This window comes from Sus scrofa, chromosome 6, assembly GCF_054392235.1.
Source record: "Sus scrofa isolate SSC_HxYL_T2T_F1_AM1 chromosome 6, Sscrofa_HxYL_maternal_Yorkshire_Landrace_v2.0, whole genome shotgun sequence".
Lineage (NCBI taxonomy): Eukaryota > Metazoa > Chordata > Mammalia > Artiodactyla > Suidae > Sus > Sus scrofa.
In genome coordinates this window covers 124,230,287-124,251,509 of record NC_139388.1, presented here as the reverse complement: position 1 = coordinate 124,251,509, position 21,223 = coordinate 124,230,287, and the positions used below count along the sequence as shown (strand labels likewise).

General features: G+C 41.4%; 1 protein-coding gene across 3 annotated transcripts; it reads right to left on the bottom strand.

Annotated features, from left to right (window-relative positions):
* Nucleotides 1–9,493: 9,493 nt before the first annotated feature.
* Nucleotides 9,494–19,337, bottom strand: C6H18orf21 (chromosome 6 C18orf21 homolog). 3 transcript variants are annotated; one of them, XM_084964472.1, is made up of 6 exons: nt 19,222–19,337; nt 18,665–19,140; nt 15,911–17,291; nt 14,903–15,569; nt 11,748–11,947; nt 9,494–9,912 (listed from the first exon to the last, which is right to left on the bottom strand). In XM_084964472.1, exons 4-6 carry the CDS (start codon nt 15,125–15,127, stop codon nt 9,759–9,761), a joined length of 579 nt encoding a protein of 192 aa, XP_084820598.1. In that variant the 5' UTR covers nt 15,128–15,569; nt 15,911–17,291; nt 18,665–19,140; nt 19,222–19,337; the 3' UTR covers nt 9,494–9,758. The 3 variants fall into 3 exon arrangements, with proteins under 3 accessions (XP_084820598.1, XP_084820597.1, XP_003356458.1); XM_084964471.1 differs by lacking the exon at nt 15,911–17,291 and having other exon boundaries at nt 14,903–15,525; nt 18,509–19,140; XM_003356410.4 differs by lacking the exon at nt 15,911–17,291 and having other exon boundaries at nt 14,903–15,102; nt 19,118–19,140.
* Nucleotides 19,338–21,223: the final 1,886 nt, after the last annotated feature.

Below are 21,223 nucleotides of genomic sequence, written 5' to 3'. Positions count from 1 at the left end.
GGGAAATGGGGTGACTGACGTGTTGTGGGGGAAGGATGTTGGAGGGAAAATCTTGGGAGTGTTCATGGGTGTGTGTTCCTCCACAGGTGGCCATTTTGGGAAAATCTGGCCCCACCCATCAGTACTAAGAAGCCCCAGGCTAAACAATAACCAAGGTGGGATCACAGCCCCACCCATTAGTAAATAGGTTGCCTAAAGACCCCCCCAGGCATGCAGCCACCTCTTATCTCACCCAGAGACAAAGCCCCACCCACCAGAGGGATAAGAATCAGCTCCACCCACCAGTGGGCAGGCACCAGCCCCTCCCATCAGGAAACCTACAGCAAGCCCCTGTACCACCTTCAGCCACAAGGGGGGCAGACATCAGAAGTACGAGAGGCTACAAGTCTATTGTCTGCAAAACTCTATTGTCCAAAAACCTGTAAAAATGAAAAGGCATAGAACTATAACTCAGATAAGGGAGCAAGGGAAAAAACCCAGACAAACAGCTAAGTGATCTAGAGATTATCAGCCTCTAGGAAAAAGACACCAGACTGATGATAGTGAAGATGATGCAGGACATTGGAAATAGACTGGAGGAAAAGATTGATAATTTTCAGCAAACATCGAGCAAAGAAATACAAGATTTAAAACTTAAGAAAGCAGAGATGCAAAATGCAGTAACTGAAATAAAAAATTAATTAGAAGAAATCAATAGCAGAATACAGAAGGCAGAAGTACGGATAAGCAAGGGGGAGGACAGGTTAGCGGAAATCACTGATGCAGAACAAAAAAGAGAAAAGGTTGAAAAGAAATGAAGACAGTCTCAGAGAACTCTGGGACAATGTTAAGCATACCAACATGCATGTTATAGGGGTGTCGAAGGAGAAGAGAGAGAGAAAGGGTCAGAAAAAATATTTTAAAATAGCTGAAAACTTCCCTAACACGGGAAAGGAATCACTCACTCAAATCCAGGAAGCACAATGAGTACCATATAAAATAAACTGAAGGAGAAAAACCCTGAAACATATTAATCAAACTGACCAAAATTAAAGACAGGAAAATATTGAAAGCAGCTAGGGAAAAGAAACAAATAACATACAAGGGAACCCCAATAAGGTTATCAGCAGATTTATCAACAGATACTCTGCCATCCAGAGGGGAGTGGCATGATATACTTAACATGATGAAAGGAAAAAACCTCCAACCAAGATTATGTTACCCAGCAAGACTTTTATTCAGATTTGAAGGAAACATCAAAAGCTTTACAGACAAGCAAAAACTAAGAGAATTCAGCACCATTAAACCAGCTTTACAACAAATATTAAAGGACTTTCTCTAGGCAGAAAAGAAAAGGCCACAGCTAGAAACAAAAATAAAATGGCAAAGGTCACCAGTAAAGGCATATGCACAATAAATGTAGGAAGTCATCCATACATAAATAATGCTACCAAAATCAGAAATCGTGATGAGGTTACCAATGCAGGATACTGAAGATGCACTTGCAATTAAGACACCGACAACTTTAAATAATCTCACGTGTATGTGTATATATATATATATATATATATATATATAGGCTCTTATATCAAAACTTCAGGTTAACTGCAAGCCAAAAATCTACAATAGATACACACAAATAAAAATAAACTCAAATACAACACTAAAGATAGTCATCAAACCACAAGAGGAGAGAAGAGAAGGGAAGGAATAAAGACCAACAAAAACGAATCCAAAATAGTTAATAAAATGGCAATAAGAACATACATATCGATAATTACCTTAAGTCTTAATGGACTAAATGTCCCAACCAAAAGACGTAGACTGGCTGATTGGATACAAAAACAAGACCCATATATATGCTGTCTTCAAGAGACCCATTTCACTTTAGGGACACATACAAATTGAAAGTGAGAGGATGGAAGGAAATATTCCATGCAAACGGGAATCAAAAGAAAGCTGGAGTAGCAATACTCATATCAGGCAAAACAGACCTTAAAATGAAGAATATTTTAAGTGACAAGGAAGGACATTATATGATGATGAAAGGATCAATCCAAGAAGAAGATATAACAATTTTAAATATCTATGCACCCAACATAGGATCACCTCAATATATAAGACAACTGCTAACAACCTTAAAAGGAGAAATGGACAATAACACAATAATAGTGGGGGACTTAACACCCCACTTACGGCAATGGACAGATCATCCAGACAGAAAATCAATAAGGAAACACAGGCCCTGAATGAAGCATTAGATCAGATGGACTTGATATTTATAGGACATTCCATCCAAAAGCAACAGAATACACATTCTTCTCAAGTGCACATGGAACATTCTTTAGGCTTGATCACATTCTGGGCCACAAATCAAGCCCTGGTAACTTTGAGAAAATTGAAATCATATCACACATCTTTTCCAACCACATCGCTATATGACTGGAAATCAACAACAAGAAAAAAGCTGCAAAATACACAAATACTTGGAGACTAAACCATATGCTACTAAACAACCAATGGATCACTGAAGAAATCAAAGAGAAAATTAACAAATATCTAGAGGCAAAAGACAACAAAAATACAACACTCCAAAACCTATGGGATGCAGCAAAAGCAGTTCTAAGAGGAAAGTTTATAGCAATACAAGCCTACCTCAGGAAACAAGAAAAAGCTCAAATAAACAACTCAACTTTACATCTAAAGCAGCTAGAGAGAGAAGAACAGACAAGATATAAAGTTATCAGAAGGAAAGAAATCATGAAGATCAGATCAATGAAATAGAAACAAAGAAAACCATAGAAAAGATCAATGAAACTGAAAGCTTGTTCTTTGAAAAGGTCAACAAAATTGAAAAACCCTTAGCCAGACTACATAGACACAATGGAGTATTACTCAGCCATTGAAAGGAAATAATGGCATTTCAGCAACATGGATAGACCTAGAAATTGTCATGTTAAGTGAAGTTAGTCAGACAGTTAGACACCAGCATCATATGCTATCATTTACATGTGGAATCTAAAAAAAGGACACAATGAACTTCTTTGCATAACAGATAGTGACTCACAGACTTCAAAAGACTTAATGGTTTCCAAATGAGACAGGTTGGGGGTGGGGGATGGGCTGGGGTTTTGGGATGGAAATGCTATAAAACCAAGTTGCGATAATCATTGTACAACCATAAATGTAATAAAATTCATTGAGCAATAATAATAAAAAAAAGCCTAAGAGGTTGTGCTAAAGGAGACAATAGTGGACAGCATGGAAGTGGGGTACGTTGAAGATGATTTTGGTCTATAGATCAACTCTCTGATGCCAAAGTTTTTTGTGGACACTGTTGAGGCATTTATTAGATCTTTGTCCCCTCTTGCCACTTTCCTACCCTTTCTTGTTGGTTTGATAGTCTCTTTCAGGGTTCTGCTCACCCCATTCCTCTCAGGCTGGTGAGGGCCTCCAGTTTATCCTTGTAATGGTTGGCTTTAGCACAGGCTTGCTACAGTCCACAGGCTCAGTGGTGCTCTGTTCACATGTTCCATCCTCCACATCCCATGATGAGACAAGTATCCAGTGTTAAGTGAGCTGTGTTCAGGAAGCACTGCAGTAGCTGGGAGGATTTAGCATATGAACAAGTCCAGTGGCAACTGGATGGAGGTCCAGGAATCAGAGCAGTGCAGAGTTTGAGCCCTTCATACATAGTACATGTGTTGCTTCTCTTTATAAGACTAACCTATGTATCTACACTGTTTTTGTTGTTGTTGTTGTTGTTGTTTTTAAGGCCCGCACCCACAGCACATGGAGGTTCCTGGTCTAGGGGTTGAATCAGAACTGTAGCCTCCGGCCTATACCATAGCCATAGCAACACCAGATCCTAACCGTTACTGCGACCTACAGGGCAACATGGGATCTTTAACCCACTGAGCGAGTCTGGGGATTGAACCCACATCCTCATGGATCCTAGTTGGGTTCGTTATTGCTGAGCCCAAGGGGAACTCCTACACTGTAATTTTTTGGTCACACTCACGGCATGTGGAAGTTCCTGGGCCAGGGATCCAAGCCAGCCACAGCATTTACCTGAGCTGCTGCAGTGACAATGATGGATCGTTAACTTGCTGTGCCACAAGGGAACTACTACACTGTATTTTATTTTCTTGTTTTTTTTGGGGGGGGGGAACCACACCTGTGGCATATGGAAATTCCCAGGCTAGGGGTCAAATTGGAGCTGCAGCTGCCAGCCTACACCACAGCTACAGCAGCCAGATGCAAGCCGAGTCTGCGACCTCTACCACAGCTCACAGCAACACCAAATCCTTAACCCACTGAGCAAGGCCAGGGATTGAACCTGATTCCTCATGGATTCTATTTGGGTTCTTAACCCACTGAGCCACAGAGGAACTCCTTTTTTCATTTTTTTTAGAGAATACCTCTGATAAGATATAATTCACATACCAAAAATTCACCCTTTTAAAGTATAGAATTAAGTGGGGTTTTTTTTAGCATATTCAGAGTTGTCCAATCATTGCTACTAATTCCAAAACATTTTCGTCACCCTGAAAAATAACCTATGCCCCAAACAGTTACTCCCCATTCCCTGCTGACTCTGGAAACTACTTAACTATTTCTAGGTATTTTCCTATTCTGAGCACTCCATATAAATCAAATCATAAAATATGTGGCCTTTTGTGCCTGGTTTCTTTCAATTAACATGTTTTCAAGGTTCATCCATGTTCTAGCATATATCAATAGTTCACTATTATGGCTGAATGATATTCCACTGTATGGATATATCACATTTTATGTATTTATTCAGCAGTGATAGACATTTGGGTTTTCACTTTTTGGCTATTATAAATAATGCTGCAATGAAGGTTCATATCGAAGATTTTGTGTACATAGGTTTTCAGTCCTCTCGGATGTACATACCTGGGAGTAGCATTAGTCGGTCATATAATAAATCTGTAGGGTGTTCCCATTGTGGCGCAGCAGAAATTAATCCAACTAAGTATCCATGAGGATATGGGTTCGATCCCTGGCCTTGCTCAGTGGGTCAGGGATCCAGCATTGCTGTGAGGGGCTGTGTGGATTGCAGATTTGGCTCAGATCTGGCATGACTGAGGCTGTGGTGTAGGCCAGCAGCTGTAGCTCTGATTCAACCCCTAGCCTGGGAACTTCCATATGCTGTGGGTGAGGCCCTAAAAAGCAAAAAAAAAAAAAAAAAGAATTAAATACGTAAATAAATCTGTAAACTTTGAGGAACTGCCAAACTCCTCCAAAGTGATTGCACAGTTTTACAGTCCCAGGAGCAGTGCGTGAGAGTTCCAATTTTACCACATTCTCACCACACTTGTACTGTGTTTGTGGTGTTTATCTATCCTAGTGGGTATGAACTGGTATCTCATTGTTTTGATTTGCACTTCCATAATGACTGATGTAAGATGTTGAATATCTTTTCCTGTGTTCATTGGCCATTTGTTTTATTTTCTTTGAAGAATTGTCTGCTAGATTCTTTGTCCATGTTTTGTCTTTTTATTTACTTTTAAGAGTTCTCTATAATTCTGGATATAGGCCCCTCAACAGATACATGATTTACAAATATTTTCTCCCATTCAGTGGATTATCTTTTCACTTTTTTTTTTTTTTTTTTTTTTTTTTGGTCTTTTTGTCTTTTTAGGGCCGCAGTGGTGACATATGGAGGTTCCCAGGCTAGGGTCAAATCGGAGCTGTAGCAGCTGACCTAAACCATAGCCACAGCAACGTGGGATCCGAGCCGTGTGTGCGACCTATACCACAGCTCACAGCAACACTAGATCCTTAACCCACTGGATGAGGCCAGGGATGGAACCTGCAACCCCATGGTTCCTAGTTGGGTTTGTTTCTGCTGTGCCACAATGGGAACTCCTTTTTCACTTTCTTGATGGTGTTCTCATTTGATGCACACAAGTATTTACTTGTAATGAAGTCCAATTTTTCTGTTTTTTCCCTTATATTTGCTTGTGGTTTTAGTGTTTTCTAAGAAAACACTGCTTAATCCAGGGTTATGAATATTTAGTGCTTTGTTTTCTTTTTCTTTTTAGGGCTGCACCCACAGCATATGGAGGTTCCCAGGCTAGGGGGCTGAATTGGAGCTGTAGCTGCTGGCCTATGCCACAGTGACAGCAACACCAGATCTGAGCCACGTCTGCAATCTGCCCCACAGCTCATGGCAATGCTGGATCCTTAACCCACTGAACGAGGCCAGGGATCAAACCTGCGTCCTCAGGGATACTAGTCAGATTTGTTTCTGCTGAGCCACAATGGGGACTCTAGTACTTTGTTTTCTAAGAGTTTTATGCCCACGCTATAATTTTAACATTCTCTTTAGAGATGCCCAAAGACTTTCCTGCCAAGAAGAAACTCAAGAATCCATCGTATTCTTCATTTGCAGCTAGAATAATGTAACTCCCCACCTCAGAGTTCCTACTTTTACTATTTTTTTTATCTACTTCCTGGTGGAAAAAGTGGGCTAAGAAATTCAAATTTAAGTGTAGTAGCTTAGGAAAATATGCAGAGCTTGTGCTATGTGCTGGGGGCACAAGTGAGATCCCCAGTGCCTGCAAAGAGCCTGCAGGGAGTTGGGGGGCACAATCAGAAACAGGAAACTACACAGTCATCAGCACTGTCATGAGTGGTCCCTGTTAATGCAATGGGGTTGGACTGGAGGGGAGACTCCAAAACCCAAAGCAAAGGCCCAAAGTTGACAAGAAAATATGTTCTGAGAACTACAAATATCTCACTGCGACTAGGTGTTGATCAGGGGGAGGAGTAAGTGAACAGAAAAACAAGAAATGTTCAAGATAAACAGATGTTCCAGTGAAAAGTTAGCCAGAAAGTTAAAAGCACCTCCCATGTCCAAAGCACTGTGCTAGATGCTCTGGACACAAAGGGAAAGCCCTGTTCCTATAGCCTGTGGCTCAGACTGAAGAAGTTCAGAATGATGACGCTTGCCATCCCTGTTTGATGTTAGTGTAATTTCACTTCCCACAACTATAAGACCAACTCTTTGATAAACTTGGCCTTTCAGTTTATCAAGCCCTAATAGAAGAAAAATATATTTTTGCTTGTTTGTTTGCTTTCTCTATTTATTTGAGATAGCATTGATTTATAACATTGTGTAGGTTTCATGTGTATAGCATTATGTTTCTACTTCTGTAATAACTACCATTTTTTATAAATAACTACATATTTTTCCTGTTTGGTTTGTTCATTATAAGTTTTTTATATTCCACATGAGTGAAATTGTAGTATTTGTCCTTCTTGTGACTTATTTCATGCAGCATTATACCAAGGTCCATCCATGTTGTCACAGATGGCAAGATTTCATCTTAATAATGGCTGAGTAGTAGTCTTTTGTATATATGTACCCCATCTTTCTTTTATTTCTTGCTTTTTAGGGCCACGCCTGTGGCATGTGGGAATTCCCAGGCTAGGAGTCAAACTGGAGTACCACATCTTTATCCTCATCTTTGATGGACATTTAAATTGTTTCCATATCTTGGCTACTTTAAATAATGCCACACTGAGCATGGGGGGTTGGTTTAGTGTTTTTGTATTCTTTGGATAAATACTGAGAAGTAGCATAGATGGATCTTGTGGTGGTTCACTTCCTAACTTTTTGAGAAATCTCTATACTGTCTTTCACAGTGGCTATACCAATTTACATTCCTACTAACAGTGTATAAGGGTTCCCTTTTCTCCACATCCTTGCCAACACTGTTATTTCTTGCCTTTGCTAAAAGCCATTCTGACAGATGTGAAGTGATAGCTCATTGTGGTTGATTTATATTTCCCTAATAACTAGTGATGCTGAACATCTTTCCATGTGTCTGTTTGCCATCTGTGAGTTGTCTTTGGAAAGATGTCTATTCAGCTCCTCTGCCTATTTTTTAATGGGTTATTTGTTTTTTCTTTTAATTGAGTTATACAATCAGAAACAGGAAACTACAGGGTCATCAGCACTGTGATGAGTGGTCCCTCTTTATATATTAACCCCTTGTCAGATATATCATTTGCCAGTATCTTCTCCCATTCAGTAGGTTGTCTTTCATTGATGGTTTCTGTTGCTGTGTAGAAGCTTCCTAGTTTGATATGTAATCCTATTTATTTTTGCTTTTGTTTCCCTTGCCTGAGGAGACATATTTAGAAAAATATTGCTAAGACTGACTTAAAAGAGTATATTACCTATGTCTTCTAGTTTTATGGTTTCAGGTTTTAAACATTCATATCTTTAACCCATGTTGAGTTAATTTTTGTGTATGATGTGAGATGGTGCTAGTTTCATTTTTTGCACGTAGCTGTCCAGTTTTCCCAGCACCATTTACTGGAGACATTATGTTCTTAAGAAAATTTAAGTTTAACTTTTTAAGCAGCAAAGAGGCTTGGAAACATTATGAAGTATCTAAGTTACTTATTTAAAGGGTTTCTAAAAGACAGGTTGAATCCAAGTCTATCATTAAAAAAAAAAAAAAAAAAAGTATATCCATGTTCCAGGAAAGATTTAAGATAGCTAAACTGTTACTATTTTATGTTCTTTTTTTAAAATTCTTTTTTGGTTGTGCCCACAGCATATGGAAGTTCCTGGGCCAGGCACTGTATCTGAGCTGCAGCTGTGGCAACTCCAGATCCTTAATCTACTGTGGCAGGCTGGGGATTGAACCCGTGCCATCTTAGAGACAATGCTAGATCCTTATCCTGCTGCACCATAGCAGGAACTCCAAAGGAATGGTGACTTTTATTTTTGACCATGTCCATGCATGTGGAACTTCCTGGGCCAGGGATTGAATCTGTGCCACAGCAGCAACAGCGCCAGATCCTTAAACTTTAGGCCACCAGGGAACTCCACTATGTTAAGTTCTGATGTAAATTTTAGACCAAAAAAATAAGTCTTCATCAGAGCAAAAGAAATGCCTCTTATGGTCAAATATTATGAAAGGAAAATAAAAAGTTATAGAAATGAAAATTTTGGTATCTGAATCATCTATAAGCAAGAGTGTACCAGAGGTCCTGTTGTGGCTCAGTGGCAGCGAACCAGACTAGTATCCATGAGTTTGCGGGTTAATCCCTGGTCTCACTCAAAGGTTAAGGATCTGGTGTTGCCGTGAGCTGCAGTGCAGGTTGCAGACACGGCTCAGATACTGCATTGCTGTGGCTGTGGTATAAGCCGGCGGCTACAGCTCCCATTTGACCTCTAGCCTGGGAACTTCCATGTGCTGCAGGTTCAGCCCTAAAAAGAAAAGAGTGTACCTTACTTCTGCATGGAAAATAGAAATTATGTTTAGATTTTACTAATATAATTATGCAAATGATTATAGGAATACAAGGACACACATTCTTTATTCTTTTTCTGAATTAGTGTTAAGGCTGTAGACACCTAGAAAGGAGTGAGTGGACCCTCTTATAAAGGCCTCAAATTTCTTATGAAAGAAAATTATGTAAATAATGAAAACTTAATTAAAGGAGGAGAAAATAATCATATAACCACTCAATGTCCATATATATCTTTACTACATACAAGGACCATTTTTACATTTTTGATCCTCACAATCACCCTACAAGGCAGCCAGGTTTCAGTTTTTCATTCTAATGAAGTATTTTCTCCATAAACACTGAAGAATGCCAAGAAAATTTTGCTCTTGGACCCTAGATTCTGTGTATTTTAAGAATAAACAGAAGTTTTTTAAAAAGCTGTTTTTCTGAGTTAGTTTCAGAAACTGTATTGAACTTTTTTTTTTTTCATAGTCCATCCTTTACAAAGAAGATAAGAAATTTCTGAAGTCCACCTTTGGATTCTTTTCGGATTCACTCTGACTAAGCAACATTTTTAGTTGAGAGAAGCGTTTCTTTGTTTTGTTCACATTCTTTGAGGAACTAATAGGTGTTGACTGTCCAGATGTAGGTGTTCTGAAAAGAAACATAAAGCCACATTTAGGGGTGCTAACAAATGACAGTTCTTCCTGCTTAGCCTAGGTGCCTGCTGCTAGAATCATTTTCCACTCTTCAATAATAATTATGGCCATATATGAGCAGTGGCTGTACCCAGCACAGTCATTCCCATTCTGTAAAAAAAATCTCCTCACTAAACAGGCTACAGGCAACATTTAGGAGATATAATGGGTTGGTTTTATCACACCTGAAAGAGAAAGCTGAAGACAAAGTGTCATAGGTCTGAATTCCCTATAATTCTGACATCAAAATTCATGACAATTCTAAGCAAAGACTTTAAAAACATATTTCTTCACAGCTCAAGACCACGTACGTCCCTTCTCAAACGTGAAGAACCTCAACCTACACGTACAGGTACCGTTCCATTCTATCTTACCCCTCTTGAACAGGGCAGATATTTTGTATGACTGATTGTATATTTCAATGCTTTTTACCAGTGCTAAGCACAGAGGAGGCCTTCTAAAAATATCTACTGAATAAATGATGCTCCATCTGGTGTGTGTGTATTTATGCCTCATTCTATTTCATTCCCTCCAATTGTGTGCTATCCCCCCAAACAATATTTGGGGCTTGTCAGTCTCATCCTTCTTCTGACTCCCCATCTGTACAAAAAATGCGAAATGTTTTTCTCATTCCTGCATAAATCTAAGAAGCAGTCTGGTCTAAATGTAAGTGAATTATTTTAAATATGCCATGTTTTCTTTTGTCTGCATGTGTCTAATAAAGTGGAAACTTCCATGATGAATTCCTATCATACCAAGAATCAAAAATAATTAAGAATATAGAGAAAAGTGGACTTGAAATTTTAAATGTCAAACCCAATATAAAAACCTCATTTTGGTAAGCAGAAATAATTTAGTCCTTACTGAATTTTGTTATTTTCACTAAAACTGCCAGACTCTTTTGTAACAAAATGTTTAAAAATTCCTTTCACAGTTTCTATGGAGTTAAATTTACTGATTAGCATAGTGAATAAAATATTGAGGATTACTAAAAATAAAACATGTGCCTAGTCACAGCATTAACTTAGTATCATTTCACAAATCCCTATTCAGTTAGAATTCCATAGGAATTTCTGGTAGAGGAAATGGGCAAGAACAAAGGTTTAGAGCAAGAAAGTAAACTGTGAGTGGTTCAGTTTTGTTGATACATAGGATGAATTAGGGCAAGTAAGACAGGTAGACAGATTGGTGCCAGGTAGTGGGGGCTGGAAATCCATTCTGGAGCATTTGTTCCATATGCTACAGAGTGAGGTGCTAAAGGCTTCTAATCAGAACTGTGCTTATAAAAAATATCACACTAGCAGGGCTTGACACTAGAAGCAGGAAGACCCAGAAAATGATTGTAGTAGTCCTGGCAAAGGTGAATAAAGACCAGAACAGATAGCAGCAACAAGGAGAAAAAGGAAAGAACACAGACACCCTGGAATTAGGATGCATAGAAACTGGAGACTAGGTGGACCAGGACTGAGGGAGTGGGACTGTCAACTCCACACACTGCTTCAGGTCAGGATGTCTAGAAGGGAATGTTCATTTACAGAGTAAGGAATAAGGAGGATGGGCAGGTCTGTGTAGTTGGTTACGGGAACAGGTTGGGGGGCTGAAATGGATATATTTAACAGGTTGCTGGGAACAGGCCCAGGGAGAGGTTGGAAGTAGAGGAAGACCCTGGAAGTCACATGCAGAGATGACTTCCGCAACTGCATGGTAATTTCAGGGAATGCATATTAAACAGAGAAATCAGAACTCAAAGGTTAACACTGGCAATTTAAATAGCTTAATGGATTGAGATACCTGAAATTCAAAGCTGGGCTCTTGCCTTTGGAACCAGACATAACAGGATTTAGATTTGCAGAGCTTAGAGTCTTTCTCTCTGGGGTCTTCAGGCTGAGTTTACTTGCAGGAGTGGAAGGATTGCTCTTGAATGCTGATAGAGAGCTTCTACTTTTACCATGATGCTTGACTGTTCTGTTGCATGTTTTACAAGTAATCAGCTGCCATAAAAAAGAAAGAGTGGTGGGTCTAATTTCTCTTATAATTTAACCTGAAATAGTCTGAGTTCTTATAAATTTTTTTTTTTTTTTTTGTCTTTTTTTTGTTGTTGTTGTTGTTGTTGTTATTGTTGCTATTTCTTGGGCCGCTCCCACGGCATATGGAGGTTCCCAGGCTAGGGGTTGAATCGGAGCTGTAGCCACCAGCCTACGCCAGAGCCACAGCAACGCGGGATCCGAGCCGCGTCTGCAACCTACACCACAGCTCACGGCAACGCCGGATCGTTAACCCACTGAGCAAGGGCAGGGATCGAACCCGCAACCTCATGGTTCCTAGTCGGATTCGTTAACCACTGCGCCACGACGGGAACTCCTGAGTTCTTATAAATTTAATCCAATAAACTGCATATTCATTAAATTCATATAACATAAGGGACTAAACCAGGGAGCTTACAATCTAGGAGCAGGAATGAAAAAAGACAAAATTTTAAAGAAAATCTTCAATAGAAAGTTAATGACTAGAGTTCCCACTGTGGCATAGTGAGATCAGCAGCAACTCTGCAATGCCAGGATGCAGGTTTGAGCCTCAGCCGAGCAGAGTGGGTTAAAGGAACCAGTGTTGCCACAGCTGTGACATAGGTTGCAACTACAGCTCAGATCTGACCCTTGACCCAGGAACTTCACTTGCCACAGGGTAGCCAAAAAAAAAAAGGGTTAACAACTTTTTTAGGAGTTTCCTGGTAGCCTACCAGGTCAAAGATCCAGTGTTGTCACTACTGTGGCATGGGTTCAATTCCTGGTCCAGGGACTTTTGCATGCCACAAGTGCAGCCAAAAAAAAAAAAAAAGTTAATGTCTAAACATTTGTAAAATGTAGAATTCTGGATCCTTAACCCACTGAGCGAGGCCAGGGATCAAACCTGAGTCCTCATGGATACTAGTTGGGTTTGTTACTGCTGAGCCACGATGGGAACTCCTAAAACACCTTTTAAAAGATGACAGAGTCTCTACTTTCTTGATGTGAAACTGTGTTCAGGGGAATGGAGGAGACTGGGGATGATAACCCTTTAACATCTGGGAGGATGTTCTTTATAACAGCAGCAGACATTTCATACTCTTTGTAGACAAACTCCAAGCCTTTTCCCTATAAAATATGGCAAAATATCACTGAAACTTAATCGACTCCTTCAAACCCTTAGTGATTCTGTAAATACAGGTCTAAAGTAATTTATAAAACCAATTAAATGAATGCTTACATTCTCATACCTCTTCACTTCATTAACTATAAAAATTGACTTACTTTTTGGGATTCATTTTTACAGACATTTTATAGCTAAGTGCTATCTTCTACAAACCCGACTCCATGCACAGGATTCAGCCCAGGCCTCAAACTAGTTTAGCTGAGAATACTCTGTATTCATGAGAGGGTAAAGACGCATTTATAGAGGTCCATGTAAGTTACTTCATATTTTATATAGATGAAACAGTCAATTTTATGAAAAAAGCAAAATCCACTTACCTGCCCAATACTGATAAACTCCTAAATATGGCAGTTCTAATCCAGGTTATTACTGATTATAGTCTTGGGCCATACATAATCTGCCATAATGTCTAGTGTGCCAAGCACAGTGCCTGGTAGTAAGTAAGCACTTGAATAGCTGATAAATGTTAACATGTATTCGATTTTGGTTGTTTTATTCCACTTTACATCCCCGGTACATAGGATTGTTTGGCATAAGATAGATCCTCAGTAAATGTTTGATGAAGGAACATAAGATGCAATTACCTTTGTTGGGCATAAATTTAAATACATACTCTGACATGGAGGTGGGTGCCTGAGTAAGTGACACTAGTACCTAATACATAAAGCTCTTGCCTTATGTATACCTAATACATACTGCTATTTCAAGAAAAGGACCATCACCTGAGAAAACTTAGCGGTAACTGCAATTCAGGTGACATCACACTGGTGAGCCTAAGAGATCCTCAAATTTGTGAAAATATAATTGTGTTCAACAATAATATTTGGGGAGTTCCCATCGTGGCGCAGAGGAAATGAATCCATTTAGGACATGAGGTTTCAGGTTCAATTCCTTGCCTCGCTCAGTGGGTTGAGGATCTGGTGTTACCATGAGCTATGGTGTAGGTTGCAGATGTGGCTTGGACCCCACATTGCTGTGGCTGTGGCAGCCGTAGCTCCAATTCAACCCCTAGCCTGGGAACCTCCATATGCCTTGGGTGTGGCCCTAAAAAGCAAAAACAAAACAAAACAAGGGCAACAGAAAGTTCATGAAGTTTGGTTTTAGGTAACTGTGAAAAACAAAAATAAGCTATACTCTTTATGTAACAGTAATCAAAGAAATCTTATGGGAGTTCCAGCTGTGGCATGGTAGGTTAAGAATCCAAATGCAGTGACTCAGGTTGCTGTAAAGGCTTGGGTTTGATTCCTGGCCCAGCACAGTGGGTTAAAGGATTTGGTGTTGCCACATCTGTGGCGTAGGTCACAGCTGGGGCTCGGAGTCAGTCCCTGGCCTATGAACTTCCATATGTCTCAGGTGCAGCTGTTAAAAAAACACAAACCTTGGAGTTCCTCTTATGGCTCAGTGGTTAAAGAACCCGAGCAGGATCCATGAGGACACGGGTTCCATCCCTGGCCTCACTCAGTGGGTTAAGGATCTGGCATTGCTGTGACCTGTGGTATAGGTTGCAGATGTGGCTCAGATCCTGCATTGCTGCACCTATGCTGTAAGCCGGCAGCTGTACCTCTGATTTGACCCCCAAACCGGGAATTTCCATATGCCATGGGTGCAGCCCTTAAAAAAAAAAAATCTTATGTATATATTTTGACAGTCTAAATATACTACTGTAAACCTCTGAGTTATATTCAGGCTAATTCTTAACCTCACCTTAAGTGAAAGAAAATTCACTTCATTTATACATAATGGAATTGAAATCTTACCAATACACTTTTGGATTCTTTGTACTTTTCCAGAATTTTTGCTTCTTTAAAACTGAGTGTATAATTTCTTGCTTCTCGATTAAGAAGTTTCTGTATTTTGGGTGTCAGTTTGGGCTTGGGCTTGAGGCGCACTCTAGACTTATCTGGAACCAGCAACTGGAAACAGTATGGACATGTTCCTTCAAAAGTGCTTTTATCATCTAAAATTATACAAATGAAATTCATGATTCAGCAAATCAGAATATTCTGTTACCTCAGTCAATGTTATAAATGCAAACAAGTACATTATTTAACATGAGAAAATGTACATTTTCCTTAAGCTAACTCAAAAATGAGTTTATAAAGATGAATGGGCAATAATTCATTTTACAAAACATAATTCTGTTCATTCACTCCTTTGAGCAACAGATAGGTAAGTCCTCACTCATTGCTACATGTTTTATTACTTGCTACCAAGTTAAAAAAAGGCAGTATGTCTTGGAGTTTCCGTCATGGCTCAGCCATAACAAACCCGAGTAGTATGCCAGTTTGATCCCTGGTCTTGCTTGGTGGGTTAATAATCTGGCGTTGCCAAACACTGTGGTATAGGTTGAAGATGCAGCTTGGATCTGGCATTGCTGTGGCTGTGGTGTAGGCTGGCAGCTATAGCTCTGATTTGACCCCTAGCCTGGGAACTTCCATATGCCTTGAGTGAGGCCCTAAAAAAATTAAAAAAAAAAAAAAAAGGTGGTATCTTACCAACTATACAGACACATTTATCACAAAAATAACAAAATATACTTTCACTTTTCTTTTTTAAACAATTAGCACAAGAGTTCCTGTCGTGGCTCAGCAGAAACAAATCTGACTAGCATCCATGAGGATGCAGTTTCCATCCCTGGCCTCGCTTGGTGGGTTAAGGATCTGGCGAAGCTGTGAGCTGTGGTGTAGGTCGTAGACAGGGCTTGGATCTGGTGTTGCTGTGGCTGTGGTGTAGGCCAGCAGCTACAGCTCTGAGTAGACACCTACCCTGGGAACCTCCATATGCCACGGATGCGGCCCTAAAAAGGCAAAAAAAAAAAAAAAAAAAAATGCAATTAGCACAGTTTCATGGTTCATGAGCTGGGCTTTGTCTGCAGGTATTTCTCTCAGTACAAGGTAACAGGACAAGAGACTTGCCCCAAATCCTTCATGCAATCAAGAAAGCATTCACTGACCATCTACCATGCTAGACTGTGGAGACATAAATTTGGAAGTAAAGGAGTCGCTATCTTTATAGAAATTTTGTTTCTAGGGAGCCCTAAGCAAATGGAGACTGTAAGAACTGTAATAAAGTATGACTAAAATATCCTGGAAATTATTAAACTCTGCATGGACTTGCCAGAAATACTTCAAAGAGGCTTAACAACAAAAGTCCAGATAGGGAGTTCCCTGGTGGCACAGTGGGTGAAGGATCAGGTGGTGTCACTGCTATGGTGCTTCAATCCTTGGTCTGGGAACTTCTGCATGCCACAGCGGGGCCAGGAAAAAAAAAAGTCATAAAAGGGCTTTCAGGGGAGTTCCTGCTGTGGTGCATGGGTTCAGAATCCAACTGCAGTGGCTCTGGTCTCTGTGGAGCCATGGGTTCAGTCCCTAGCCTGGCACAGTGGTTTAAAGGATCCCAGTGGTATAGGTCACCACTGAAGCCCGAATTCAGTCCCTGGCCCAGGAACTTCCATATGCTATGGATGTGGCCATAAAATTTTTAATTTAAAATTTTGTTAAAAAAAAGGGCTTGGAGTTTCTGTTGTGGCTCAGTGGTAATGAACCTGACTAGTACCAAGAAGATTCAGTCGATCTCTGGCCTCACTTAGTGGGTTAAGGATCCTGAGGTGCTGTGGCTGTGGTGTAGGCTGGCAGTTACAGCTCCTATTTGACCCCCAGCCTGGGAATCTCCATATGCCTTGGGTGAGGCCCTAAAAAAGCAAAAAAAAAAAAATCTAAATAATACAGAAATAAGGGCATTCAGGTACAAGTGCAGAGAAAAAGGAAGCCTCATTATTTAGGGAAAGGTGAGGTGTAAAGGTGACCCAGCTGAAGAGGAAGGTGGGCACACTATCTGTTAGTAAATATTTACTGGTGAGCACCATGCTAAATGCCAGGGATACAACAGCGCTACAATAAGTTAAGGACCATGCTTGTAACTTAGCACTGCCAAAAGTAAAATTCACTTATATTTATTGACTGTTAAGTGCGAGGCACTGATTTGGGTTTGGGAGACACTGAACAGTGAGTGAACAAAGGACAATTCATGGAGAGAGACAATAAATACAAAAACACCAAATGTTAAGTGCTGAGAAAAAAGACAGGAAAGGGAATGCAGACTGGCAACGGATTTGATATAGTCTTAAATCAGGGTATCAGGGAAGGCCTCCTGGGGTGGTATTTTCTTTATTTTTTTCGTCTTTTTAGGGCCCCGCCCTGGGCACATGGAGGTTCCCAGGCTAGTGGTCGATTCAGAGTTACAGCTGCCGGCCTACACTACAGCCACAAGAACTTGGGATCTGAGCTGCGACTGTGGCCTACACCACAGCTCACAGCAACGCTAGATCGTCAACCCACTGAGTGGGGCCAGGGATCAAATCTTTGTCCTTATGGATACTAGTCGGGTTCCTTAACCACTGAGCCATAACAGGAACTCCCTACGATGATATTTTCAAGAGATCAGAAGGAAGTGAGGGAGGCATCCAAGCAGATATGTGAGGTAAGAGTTCCAGGTAGAAGGAAAAGCCACTGCAAAGGCCCTGAAATGGCATAGGGGCGATAGTGGTTGGAGTTTAGTGAACGAAAGGGAGAGCAGGTCTGAGAATTAATGTGAACCTATGACATAGGTCCCTGTGGTCCTTTCAAAAGATTTTCACTTTTACTCCGAGAATGGGCAGTCATTTCATTTCAGAGTTTGCAGTGGAGAAGTGACATGATCTAGACTAGGTTTTTATTAGGTTGACTCTGGCTGCTGGACTGGGAATGGACGGTAGAAACACATGGGAGCTGTTGGCAATAATCAGGAGACTGATGGCTTAGACCAGGGCGGATGTGGAGAGAAGTGGATGGATGTGGAGAGAAAGGCTAGATAAAGGGTGTATTTTTGTTGTTGTTGTTGTTTTTAGGGCCACACCTATACCATATGGAAGTTCTGAGGCTAAGGGTCGAATCAGAGCTACAGCTGTCAGCCTATGCCACAGCCACAGCAATTCAGGATCTGAGCCGCGTCTGCGACCTACACCACAGCTCATGGCAACACCAGATCCTTAACCCACTGAAGGAAGCCAGGGATCAAACCCGAATCCTCATGGATTCTAGTTGGAGTCGTTAACCACTGAGCCATGAAGGAAACTCATGATATTGGGTGTATTTAAAGCCAATGGTAAAGCTCAAGTTTTAGCTTAATGTGAGATTCAAAAAAAGTTGTCAAGAAGGCATCTGGGACATTCCCGTTGTGGCTCAGCAGGTTAAGAGCCCAACATGGTATCCATGAGGACGTAGGTTTGATTCCTGGCCTCACTCAATGGGTTAAGGATCCAGTATTGAGTGTAGGCTGCAGATGGGGCTTGGATTTGGTGGATTTGGTGTTGCCATGGCTGTGGCTTGCGGGGACAGCTGCATCTCCAATTCTACCCCTGGCCCCTCAGAAGTTCCATATGCCTCAGGTGCTGTAGTAAAAAAGGGGGAAGAAAAAAAGGCATCTGGATGAGTCTAGGATTCCACAGAGTGGTCTAGATTGGGGATATGAATTTGGAAGACCTCAGTATTCAGAGTTTAAAAGCCATGAGACTGGATGAAATATTGTCACCAAGGAATTGAGTGTAGCTAGAAAAGATGCCCAAAGGTTGAGTCCTTGGGAACTCCAACATTTGTAAGTTGGGGAAATCAGCAGGAAGGAGAGGTATTGGCTAAAGAAGTAGGAGGTGAACTTTGTAATGACCTGGAAGCCAAGTGAGGAAACTATTTCAAGTAGACTGATCAAAGCGTCAAGTGCTGCTAACAGGTCAGGAAAACTAAGGCACGTTAAGCAATTTGGATTTTTTTTTTTTTTTTTTTTTTTTGCGAAACTGAGACGCCTGGCCGAGGCGGGATAGGAGGTTGTGATGGCAGAGAATGGATCAGATTTTTTTTGGACCATTCTGAGCGCTGTGCAGAATGGAGGGGAGCGAGGCGACGCAAGCCTGACCCATAACGAACGGGCGTCCTCCCTACCGTGTGACGAACTGTAGGCCCAGCTGCAAAAGAGAAAGAGACTCATAAGGGACTAGTTCACACCCTCTCGCCTCCCGCTTCCCCGTCCTCTTTCCCTCTCTTACAGGAGATAGCGGGCCTGGCCCGGGCAGCTATCTTGTAGTTTCCATGCCGCAGCCTCAAGGTAGTGCTTCTGCCTCATCGTCACCGCCAATTCCACATCTCTGATACGCAGGGACGCAAAGAGACTCCGGAAGCCGGCTGGAAACTTTGACGTCAGGATCCGAGCTCCCTCTGGAAACAGGCGCCCTCAGCTGAAGGGTTCCGGTTCCTTTGCGTCCGGTCCCCTGCGCTGGCCCGCCCTCCCTGCGCCGGGCCCGCCTCCAGGTCCCTAGCGGTCCTCGCTGGCCAGGCGCGGATCGCTTAGTACAAGAGGCTGTGCGGAGCAGCTTGATTGGGCCGGGGTGGCTAGGTTGAAAGCCGAGTCTGACGCCTGCTTCTGGTCTTTATCTGATTGATAGCCTCCTCTCATACCGGTGGTCATTTCCTCAACCGCCATCGCCCCCTAGATTTTCAAGCCCGGGCACTGACTTGCACCCGGGTAGGCGGAAGCGAGGCCCGCAAGGGGGCAGCTGCGAGAAGCGCGGTTTCTGGTCTCCAGTCCAGCCTGCTCTGGGCAGGTGCACTAGCGAGCTTATTTTATTTTATTTTTTCCTGCTTTTTTTTCTTTTTTTTTTCTTTTTGCCATTTCTTGGGCCGCTCCCGCGGCATATGGAGGTTCCCAGGCTAGGGGTCGAATCGGAGCTGTAGCCACCGGCCTACGCCAGAGCCACAGCAACGCAGAATCCGAGCCGCGTCTGCCACCTACACCACAGCTCGCCGCAACGCCGGATCGTTAACCCACTGAGCAAGGGCAGGGATCGAACCTGCAACCTCATGGTTCCCAGTCAGATTCGTTAACCACTGCGCCACCACGGGAACTCCCCCATCCTACTTCTGTGAGGTGATCAGCATTAACAGTTGGGTGTCTCCTCCTTCTATGTCCTTACACACATAAGCACATGTACAAATGTATAAATATCCTCAGTTTCCACATACACACAACAACAACAACAACAAAAGATACCGGGAGTTCCCATTTTAGCACAGTGGAAACAAATCAGTGGGTTAAGGATCCTGCATTACCATGAGCTGTGGTGTAAGTCTCAGACATGGCCTGGATCTCATGTTGCTGTGGCTCTGGGATAGGCTGGCAGCTGTAGCTTCGATTTGACCCCTAGCCTGGGAACTTCCATATGCCTCCGGTGTGGCCCTAAAAAGCAAAAGACAAATAAACAAACACCCCCCCAAGATACACACAAAAAAAGAAAACCAAAAATAGAATGGTTTACTACTCTTACATTTTTCCTTAACAATAGGTCACAGACATCTCTCCAGGTCAGTTTATGTAGTTTTCAATAAGCTTTTAAAGAGCTGACAATATTACAAAATGTAATGAGCTGTAATTTATTTAACCACTTCCTGTTGATGAACATTTAATTTTTTTTCAGTGATTTGCTAGTTCAAATAGTGAAGCAGCAAAACTCACGAATGCTTTTTATTTCTTTTCTCTAAATTCCTAAAAGATAAATTACTGAGGGAAACAATATCCACATTTTAATTTGCTGGATCATCCAAAAAAGATTGTAGCAATTCACATTCCCAGTATCAATGTCTGAAAAAGCTGATTCGAATTGGATCCGTGAAAATGTAAAGATCATTAGTTCACTTATCAGTGGAATCAAGCCTCTATTTATTTCTTATGGCTTGCATTTTCTTTTGTGAAATGAAATCTTCATTAAATTGTTTATCAATTTCTAGGAGATCTTTGTATTTTAGAGGAAATTCATCCTCTTCTTGTCATTTATAAAGCAATGTTTCCTTACTTTATCTCTCTCTTTTTTTTTTTTTTTTTTTTTGCTTTTTTAGGGCTGCACCCGAGGCATATGGAGGCATATGGAATCGGAGCTACAGCTGCCAGCCTACACCACAGCCACAGCAATGCAGGACCTGAGCTTCACCTGAGACCTACACCACAGCTCACAGCAACACCAGATCCTTAACCCACTGAGCTAGGCCAGGGATCAA